Source organism: Monodon monoceros, unplaced genomic scaffold (genome assembly GCF_005190385.1).
Source record: "Monodon monoceros isolate NGI ecotype Baffin Bay Population unplaced genomic scaffold, NGI_Narwhal_1 Super_Scaffold_11, whole genome shotgun sequence".
Taxonomy (NCBI): Eukaryota; Metazoa; Chordata; class Mammalia; order Artiodactyla; family Monodontidae; genus Monodon; species Monodon monoceros.
This window is the reverse complement of record NW_021703767.1, coordinates 26,172,462-26,182,787: the sequence shown is the minus strand read 5'-3', so window position 1 is coordinate 26,182,787 and position 10,326 is coordinate 26,172,462. Positions and strand designations below refer to the sequence as shown.

General features: G+C 45.6%; 1 protein-coding gene across 2 annotated transcripts in view; it reads left to right on the top strand.

Moving 5' to 3' along the window:
- The first annotated feature begins 528 nt into the window (after positions 1 to 528).
- The window catches only part of CXADR (CXADR Ig-like cell adhesion molecule), a 72,706-nt gene continuing 62,908 nt past the window's right edge, over positions 529 to 10,326 (top strand). Inside the window, exon 1 of one of the 2 annotated variants that reach the window (XM_029215030.1) lies at positions 529 to 777. In XM_029215030.1, the coding sequence (XP_029070863.1) occupies positions 735 to 777 (43 nt within the window). In that variant the 5' untranslated portion in view covers positions 529 to 734. The remainder of the gene's footprint in view (positions 778 to 10,326) is intronic. The other variant, XM_029215029.1, reaches the window with a different exon arrangement.

Below are 10,326 nucleotides of genomic sequence, written 5' to 3'. Positions count from 1 at the left end.
CCCAAATTAGCTTAGTCACTACTGGAGATGGGGAAAAGCCTTCTCTAGCCTTCTTCTACATCAGCCTGAAAGGACTCTACGAGAGGGGAGCAAATGCCAGGGCTGCCCACTTGTCTTCCTCTAGGGCCTTAGGTGGAAGAGCCCGCCGCAGCAGCAAACATCCAGAGATAGGAGGCGTGGCTGGAGGCTCCCACCCCTACTACCCTGAGGGGAGGGTGGGGTAAGTGCAGGCGGGGCTGACTGCTTTAGTTGCATTTCAGGGTCCGGGCGCAGGTGGGCGAGTTTTGTCCCGTGCCTTGCCTTTAAGCCAGGGTGCGATAGCCGTTTCAGTCGTCTGGGGAGAGGGGCTGGCCCGACCCACGTGCACAAACCCAATTTAACTGAAGGCATTGAGGGGGGGGATCCGAGTTAAGGCTTGGGGCGAGTGGCTGCCGGCGCACGTCAACGCCCGAGCTCCGCTGGCAGGAGTTCCTTACTCGCGTGGGTCCCAGGGCAGCCCGCCGGGGGCTCCCGGTTGCCATAGCAACCCACGCGCCTGGCAGGGACGGCGCGCGCCGCGGGGCTTCGCTACTACCGGAAGTGACGTGTTTCACCTGCCGAGCGAGGGCGGGGTGGGACCGGGCTGCGAGGTGCCGCCGCAGCCAGCGGGTCGGGAACGCGCGGGGAGCCGGGTGACTGAGACCCCGGGTGAGAGCCGCCTACCTGCAGTCGTCGCCCGCAGCTGGGCCGCCACCATGGCGCTTCTGCTGCGCTTCGTGCTTCTGTGCGGAGTCGCGGGTGAGTGGGGGACAGATCGGTCCCTCGGGTCTTTATTGCCTGGCCAACCTTGGGGCGCTCGCTGCCTGCTGCCACCCGGGAACAATGAGGCTTGGGGGAGGGGGCGGGCGCAATTTGGGGGCGCTGCGGCAGTGGTGGCGGTGCGCGCGGAATTGCACCGGGGTGATTTTGCCGGACCGGGCGCGCGAGCCCCGAAGGTGGGTGGGGCCCCTGGGAGGGGAGCCCTGTGGGGCCGTGGGGTACCGGGGGGGCGTTGGAGTGGGGGACCGAACCCCGGGATGTGGGGCGGCGGTGGAGAGGGCTCCCCGGGCGCGGGTGGGTGGGCGCGGCGTGCCGGCTGCGCCTGGCGTCTCTCCCAGACTATTCTTTGCCGCGGGTGCGGGCTTTGCTTTATTTGCTCTTGCCCTTTCCCTTGTTAGCCGCGGTGTCGTTTCCATCGGGGTTACCCGGTTTCAAAAGCTTTGGGCGGCGAGTTTTCAGGTGTCGAGCAGTCCAAGCCAGGAGACTGAATTACAAACGCCATGATTAAATGGACACTGAGCTTTTCAGTGCCTCAGATCGTCCAAGCTACCTCTAGGAAAGAGGCGCTGAACGAACTGTAGGCTGGACATTCTTGGTCTCATGGAAGAGGCGAGCCCAGGCACGAGCTGTTAACTAGATGGTAACTCGACGAAGTGGACCGTGGAAAATCAGAAGTAGATTCCTGCAAAAATGCAGTATTGATTTCTGCAGTCGTGGGGCAAAGTGCAAAGGAGAAATTAGTAACCTTGGTTTTGAGTTTATAATGTTTTGATTCATTTTGATGATGACTTGTACAGGGAATTTCGAAAGGATTCACCAAGTAATACATGTTCGACTGCGCCTTTCTCGGGAGGGGTAAAAGGGCATTTAAAACTGCGTGGACATAAGGCATAATCGTTGGATATCTTTAAAACACTGATTTGTTGCCATGTCCGTGCTTTAACCAACTGATATTGTCTTGTCAAAGTAAGCATTTTAGAACCAAAGGATTCATTAAACCAACCACAACAACAAAAAAAATCCATCGGTGGGACCCTAGGAGGCACACTTTGTGTAGCCTCCGGAAGGATAATTTTTTTAAGCGCTCTAGAGCTGGATCGAGTGGCCTTTTCTGTTGGGATGGCTCTCTGCTTCCTGTTGAAATGTTAATTCCATTGTTGGATGCCCCAGCTGTGAGCATTACTCATGGGATCAACATTCTGTTAACGAATCTAATCTTCGATATGAGTCTATAGCATTACCTCCACCTTTTTAATACATATCATTTAGACATGGCTGAAATTTCCAAAGTAAAGCTTCCAGAAAAGCTAAGAGTCAGTAACCATTTTACATGATAACGTTACACCTTGTTTTGGTCAAGGACTAAACTGAAGTAGAAGTTGAGAACATTGTGATCTCTGTGGAAAAAAATGTTTTAGCCTATATCTAGAGCAGAGAAGTGGAAGAGCATAAACCATATAGAGGATTCCCCCCCACCCCCACCCACAGGGATATCAGGATAATTGTCTGGATTTCATTTTTTTCTGGATGCCTCACTTTGGTAGGCACAATCTCATCCTAGGATATTTTGATACATATAGAGTCATTCTGCTCATAAACTGTACACTATGGTACAGTGAACATCTCTTTAAAGGACTGTTGGCTTCAACTAAACTATTTTACTTCAATTTTCCAGCTTAGGAAACAACTCAAAAACTGTAATTGATGTATGGCTTTGGGTATTTCTTCAGATACTTCTTGACATCTTAGAAATTTATTGCCATGAATTCAGTTTGGGTGGTAACATTATTGGATTCTACAATTGGCAAAACAAGGTGGAGGCTTACATATTAAAAATTGCAGTGCTATTAGTAGATCTTCCTCTAGAGCTGTCTCTATGTGGGTTGTAGAGTTTTCTGTTGTACTCTGGTTGCTGATGGAACACTTTTTGATGCGTTTTTATCGCCTACGTAGTAGCAAGTCGTACCGCTAGTAATAGTAGTGTCAGTAGTGGTAGAGCAGTAGCAGTAGTAGTAAAAATAAAGCCTTGATTATGCAGTTATTTTCTTAAAAATAAATTTATTTATTTTTGGCTGCGTTGGGTCCTCGTTGCTGCGCGCGCGCTTTCTCTAGTTGTGGCGAGCAGGGGCTACTCTTCGTTGCGGTGGCTTCTCTTGTTGCGGGGCACGGGCTCTAGGCACGCGGGCTCAGTTGTTGTGGCACACGGGCCCTAGAATGCAGGCTCAGTAGTTGTGGCGCACGGGCTTAGTTGCTCCACGGCATATGGGATCTTCCTGGACCAAGGCTCGAACCTGTGTCCCCTGCATTGGCAGGCGGATTCTTAACCACTGTGCCAACAGGGATGTCCCTGATTACTCAGTTATTAAATGCCAGGCACTGTTCTAAGGGCTTTACATACACTCATTTAATGTACCTTGCAGCCCTGGAGGATATATATGTATTATAATGATCCCTGCTGTACAAGTGGAGAAACTGAGGCATGAAGTGGTTGTATAACTTTACTCGCCAAGGTCACAAATTTCCTTCTGAGCCCCTGCTCTTATCACTATGCTGCCACTTTCCTCTTTGATTACCTCTAATCGACATCTTAAATTTGTATCACTGGTTACTGTCATTTATTAAGAACCTGCTGTTGGTTTGACCCTGTGCCAAGTACTGAAGGCTTTTATTATTAGCCTTTTAATTTCTTGATCTTAGTTGAATATTTTCAGTCTCTCTGCGAGCACGGGGATCCAGGGCTTAGACTGGTGTTGTAGGCTTAAATGGCCCATGACCCAGCAGCATCATTGTCACCTAGGGATGACAGTGTTAAAGTTTGGGGTGCTGCTCTGCTTTTCACAGTGTCAATATGAGTGAAAGCAAAGCACTGGCCAGTGATTCTGGTCTCCAAACCACTTGTTAGCCATGCAGTGGCAGCAGGACCCTGTTCTCTGTGCTTCAGTTGCTGCTTGTGTCAAGAACGGGAATCCCACTATATCAGTTGATATAGTGGGAAATGTTTATTGTTTTGCTTTACCTGGTGTTTTTTCCTTTACTTGAAAAAATGAAGATTATTAGATGTGAACTTTATCCCCTCATATGCCTCTCTCTTAATACATTCCTGTCATTATACCACCACCAGGGCAAAAGTTGCCCTTCTCCAAGGCAAGCCACCCAACATTGACTCATTACCCTATCTGTTGTGGGGGTTTCCATAAAAGTACCCAATATATCTCATTGCACTAGGTCAGAGGGCAGGGGCATTACCTGTGCTGCTGTTCATTGTTACAGTCCTGGTGTTAGCTTGTGGCACCTGGCAGACAGCAAGTGTTCAGCAAATGTTGCACAGTTGAACGTTTTCAGCCTCTTTGCCAATAGGCCTATGTATATGATATGGCTCTCATCAGTTATATCTCTTTCCCTTCTCATCCAATAAAGATGGTCCTCCACCAGTGATCATTCCACTAGCCTTACTTCATTCCATTGTTAGAAGTTAAGCCTCTGCTTTATCTCTGACCTCATTATTCTGTCTCACTCACCTGCTTCAGTTGCCAAAGGTATCAATAACCACGTGCCAAATCCACTTATTTCTTTAGAGCTCCTTGACACCTATTAACCTGCCCTTCACTACCTTCTTCAATAGGTCCCTTAAATGCCAGCCTCCCCCATGATTTAACCCATAGCCCTCTTCTCAGTCTCCATCTTAAACCTGGGTGACTTCATCTGTCCATCACTGTACACTCAGAATTGTTGCTAGTGACTTAAAAATGTTGCCAACTCACCTCTCCTTTGAATTCTGGGCCACTATTTCCAGCTGCCTAACATTCAGCATCCCATCTGAATGCACTTGAGTACCTCAGACTTTGTAGGTCCTCAACTGAACTTACCATTAATTAACTGATTAAATGATCCAGTCATTCAGATATCTATGGCCTACTGTATACTATGGCTGTGCTAGATGCCCCTACAATAGTGCAGGTGTTTGCAAGGTGCAAAAGGTTTGGTGGAACGTTCCCAGCAGATGGAGATCTGAAAGGGTATAATGTGCCTTGGGTTCAGTGCGCACAAGGCATCTAACTAACACTTCTCTTTTTGATGTGCACCTGAGTCATTCTGAGGGCATGTGGGGTGGAGCTTGAGAGTTTACATTTTAACAGGTTCCACATGATGTCACTGCTGGGTACACTCTGAGTGGACAGAGACCCAGAGACTGTGCCGAGAGCCTAGGAGACGATCCCCCAAGACTGGCACTGAGAAGCTTGTGGAGGTGTTAAAGAAGTGAGGTTATACACTGAGATTTATTCTCTTGAATGGTGTAGAACTCTGCAGCAGTTCTGGAGGCAGGTAGGACCAATAGATCTAACGCATTAATCCATCTGGGATGACCTGGACACAAGCAGTCCCTGTTGAAATACAGCAGAGTGGTGCTGGGCTTCTTGTTTCATCTGAAAATTGTTCTGAGGGAGATGCAGAGGAACCTGGTATCTGGTTGATTGAATGAGTGGCAAGAAAAAGTTGGAGGGAGCCAGTAAGATTTCTGGCTTGAGTGAATGATCATGTCACTAATCTATAGGGAGTAAAGAAAGGAGAAGCAAGTTTTAGGGAGATGACAGTGAGCTTTGGACAAGTTGTATTTGTGGTGCCTGAGGGGAATGGAAGTGAAAGATACCCAGTAGGAAGACTTAAGCAAAGGACTGGATCTCAGGAGAGAGGCAAAGATGGGTGATACAGAATTGAGCATCACTACTGATAGGTGGCATCTGTGTCTGGCTAACCAGGAAAAGCAGGTAGGACTAGAAAAGTAGGTGAAATGTGATGCTGGGGAACATCAACATCTAACAAGTAGTCAGGAGGTGAGGAACCGGGGACAGTAAGGAGTGATGGAGAGTGCAGGGGAACTAGAGGATGAGGGTGTCCCAGAAACTGATGAAGAAATGAGGCCAGTGGGTCTTACATTAGGAGATTATTGAGAACATTTTGGAAGTGATAGAATCCAGAGGGAGGACAGTACCTGTACTGAGAGTAAAGCTAGATTTTAAGAGATTGAGGAGAGGGCATCAGGTAAGTAGAGAATAAGAGATTACTTTGCACTTGCAGTTGGTTTAGTGCATGTTGCACGTATGGCCTTCATTCCAGGGGACAGGAGCAGACTCCATGGGAGAAGGTAGAAGCCAGAAGATAAGAACTCTAACTTCTGTGGGTGTGTGTGTTTATTGAAGTTTAGTTGATTAACAATGTTTCAGGTGTACAGCAAAGTGATTCAGTGTGTGTGTGTGTATACACACACACACACACACACTTTCTCAGATTCTTTTACATTATAGGTTATTACAAGGTACTAAATATAGTTCCCCGTGCTATACAGTAGGTCTTCATTGTTTATCTAGAACTCAACTTCCCAACCTCCCAGACATAGAACCTTGCTCACATGATCATTCTTCTTTAAAACAGTGTATTCCTCTTTACACTCATTCCGGGACTCTGAACCCTTTGGCTTCCCAGGGGATGTCACTGTCTCATCCCATCTCTTATGTAGGGATCCCATCAACTTTAAAAAAGCTTAAATATCCCTCCGGACATGGCTTCAACCCTTATATCCCTCTTTCAGCACTGCCTGTCTCTCCTTTTCTCCACCGGATTTCTTGAAGGAGTGGATTTGTTGACTCCATTATTTTCCTTCATAGCCATCAATTCTTCCACCCTTTGCAATCTGATTTTCACCCCACTCTACTCCTGTGAAACTGCAGTGGCCGCTGTGGCTGCATCCAGTGGACATGTCACACCTTCAACCTCTTAAACCTCTTAGCGAGAATGGCTCTATTGACTAATCTCTTTCCTCCTTGAGCTGTTCCTCATTCTCCTTTGTGGGCCCACTTTCCTCCCTCTACTTAAATGTCAGTTTCTGGCTTCAGTTACCATTTATGTCCTTACAGCCTCCAGTCTGTTTCCTGTCTCACTCTCCCAAAGCTTTGCCCATAATGTCAAACCACTCACTTGACAGCTCTGCTTAGACCTCCCACAGGTACCACCAGTTGAACCTGTCTCCAAACCACTGTTCTCTCTCACATTAAATGGCATTTTCAGCCACCAAAATGCCCAGGCAAAAATCTGGATACCTTACTTGACTTTTCGTATTCTCTCCCCAGCTTACACCCAGTTTCTAAGTCACTTGTATCCCTCCAGCCACTCCTGGAGGGATACAGCATACCTCAGTGTATACCACCATCTCTTAAGATGGTTGAAGTAGCCTCATAATTGGTTTTTCATTGAGTGAGGAAATAAATGGGGAAAGATGTAATAGGCAGGAATTTCTGTTTGTTGGCTTGAGAAAAGACCTGGAAGGGAAAGAGTATTTGAAGATCAAGAATAGGTATATCATTGAAGAGGTGAGCAGGGCTGGGCTCGGTGTCCTGCACAGGCCAGCTTTGTGTGTGTCAGCCCTGCCATGCGTTCAATATTGGAGTGAATTTATGTTACCACTCCAGTCTCATTTTAATCCCCTGCTTGCAGCCTGTTCTCCCCTCTCCCTTCGTTTCCGCCTTTCCTCTGTCGTACTCAAATCATTATCACGTGTAACTAAGTAAAGGCAAGAATTGAGACTGGGAGCTTTTGATTTGCTTCATTTGGTGGGCAGCAAGTAATGGATGCGAACGTTAAAATAATTTTAAAATTATTTAATTATTAAGGTAACCTGGAAAATAAAAATTATCTAACTGAAATGAGCTTATGGCTTTATCTTACTGTTATCTATGTAGCATTTTTATTTTTATTTATGTATGTATTTTGGCTGCGCCCGTCTAGGTTGTGGCACGTGGGATCTTTAGTTGCGGCGCACATGTGGGATCTAGTTCCCCGGCCAGGGATGGAACCCAGGCCTGCTGCATTGGGAGCTCAGAGCCTTAGCCACTGGACCATCAGGGAAGTGCCTTCCTTGCATTTTTTAAAGAAAACAAATCTAATGTTCTAGAATAATTGTTAGATTAGTTTTGGAATTAGGTTGGTTTCTATTAAGAATATGATGCTAAGTGGAAGTAAAGAGCAGTAACCTTTTTTGGCCCTGGCTCCTTTATTTTCTACTTAATTTCTTCAGTGGGGCTGAAATTACAAATGGTGGAGTGTGAGGGGGATGGGAGAACTTCACCTTGGCACAGTGAAGTGGTCTGTACAGGAAGCTGGTAGTTTATGGTTTGGTGATCTCTTGGGGCTCGTTTATTGATATTCTTTGTAATTTGTTCACTTTGTTGAATCCATTACTGTCTCCAGGTAAAAGAAAATGGGAAGGAAGTTGAAAATGTTTCTGTATTCATTGGCAAAATGGTGACTTAAAGGAACATTTACCTCTTTTGTGCTTTCCCACTGGTCTTTTCTGTAGGCTTTCCCTCCCCTCATTGACTCACCCTTTCTGGTTTCTAATAATGAGCTAGCCAATTAAAGTTTAAGCCTTAAAGGCCTTAGCTTGACTCAGCAGTATTTGCGGTTTATTTTAATTGGCAGGGTGCTGGTAGAAGAAAAGGTTATTGCCTGCTCTGTTGACAAAGGGAAGGTAGGATAAGGGAAGGAGATAGTAACAGTCTATTTTTAGGGTAGGTGTGAGATCAAAGGCAGGGTTCAGTTTGTCCTTTGATAGTTGGTGAGAAAAGGATTAATAGTTACATTAACCAATGTTTATACATACTGAGACAATGCAAATTTCTTTACAGACTATTAAATCACTTTCATTCTTTCAGAGATATTTTACAGGTTGGAATGGGAATGCTGTTTCATTTACTTCTAAGAAATGAAACTTTAGATTTCAGGAAGAAGCAACATAACTAATCATGATTACTTTTTCACTTCCCTATCGTGTAACTGTATGTTCTGTGTGAGCTTTTATTTATTTATTTATTTATCTATTTATTTATTTATTTATTTATGGCTGCCTTGGGTCTTTGTTGCTGCACGCGGGCTTTCTCTAGTTGCTGCGAGCGGGGGCTACTCTTTTTTTTTTTTTTTTTTCCGGTACGCGGGCCTCTCACTGTTGTGGCCTCTCCCGTTGCGGAGCACAGGCTCCGGACGCGCAGGCTCAGCGGTCATGGCTCACGGGCGCAGCCGCTCCGCAGCATGTGTGATCTTCCCGGACCGGGGCACGAACCCGTGTCCCCTGCATCGGCAGGCGGACTCTCAACCACTGCGCCACCAGGGAAGCCCCAGGGCTACTCTTTGTTGCGGTGCGCAGGCTTCTCATTGCGGTGGCTTCTCTTGTTGCGGAGCACGGGCTCTAGGCACATGGGCTTCAGTAGTTGTGGCACACGGGCTTAGTTGCTCCGAGGCATGTGGGATCTTCCCAGACCAGGGCTCGAACCCATGTCCCCTGCATTCGCAGGTGGATTCTTAACCACTGCGCCACCAGGGGAGTCCCTGTGTGAGTTTTACAGGTTTCTCCAAAGGAAGTATGGTTTGGCTGCACAGATAAAAATGCTCTCAAGGAATCTCAAGGAATATGCAGATACGGTGAAATCAAACGTGTTGAGCCACATCTTTGTTGAATTGTTAGAGTGACTCTAGTTGACCCTCCTCAGTCTCTCAGATTCCCCAGTGAAGAGTGCTTTGAACTCTTGAATACCAGACTATTCCCATGGGGGTTTTCTTTAATGGACCAGACAGAAACTTCAAGTGTTTTGTGCCCTGGATAGTTCTACAGTAAGAATTGAGAAGACTCTTTAACCTACTTGGTTGTACACTGTGAAATCTGATACTTTTAGAATGAGCTGGTAACTCTGGGCTAGAAAAGTGATCTTACTGTGTTTTTAAAGACAGTTTCACATGCATCTCATTTGAATCCACTCTCCTGACAGCCTATGGGTAGGAAGGACACTTTTTTTTTTTTTAATAAGGAATCAAGTTGTAAAGCCAAGGCCTTAAGTTCAATAAATTATGGCATTGGTCCAAGACAATGCTGTCCTAGTAGAAACATATGTCATTTAAAATGTTTTGGTAGTCACATTTAAAAGTGAAAAGGAAAAGGTGAAATCAATTTGTATATATTTTGTTTAACCCAATATATACAAAATATTAATTCCATATGTAGTCAAGTTGAACATCAGTAAGATTTTTTTTTTTATACTAAGCCTTCAAAATCTGGTATTTTACCTACAGCACATCTCAGTTTGCACTGGCCACATTTCACGTGCTCAGTAGCTGTGTGTGGCTAGCAGATACCCTTTTGGTCAGCACAGATCTAGAACTTGGAGCTTTAGTTCCATCATACTTAGTTTCAGAACATTCCACTAACTAAAATAGCATGGGTGTGGTGTGCCATCAAAACAGCTTTGTCAAATGGAAAGTGTCTTTGGAACTGCTCTCATGAGATTTTATCTAAAATAATTATTTGTATCACAGTATTCCCGTTGACAGCAAATTAAATAATGTCTCTTGTTAGTTTCTTGTAATCATCAGAGCATTTGTTGCACACAAAATTATATCAGCTGTCCTTTTTTGGTAGTTATATGCATTTATATTTTAGGTATAAGGTAGAAAAAACAAATATATGGACAAAATAATATTTTTAGC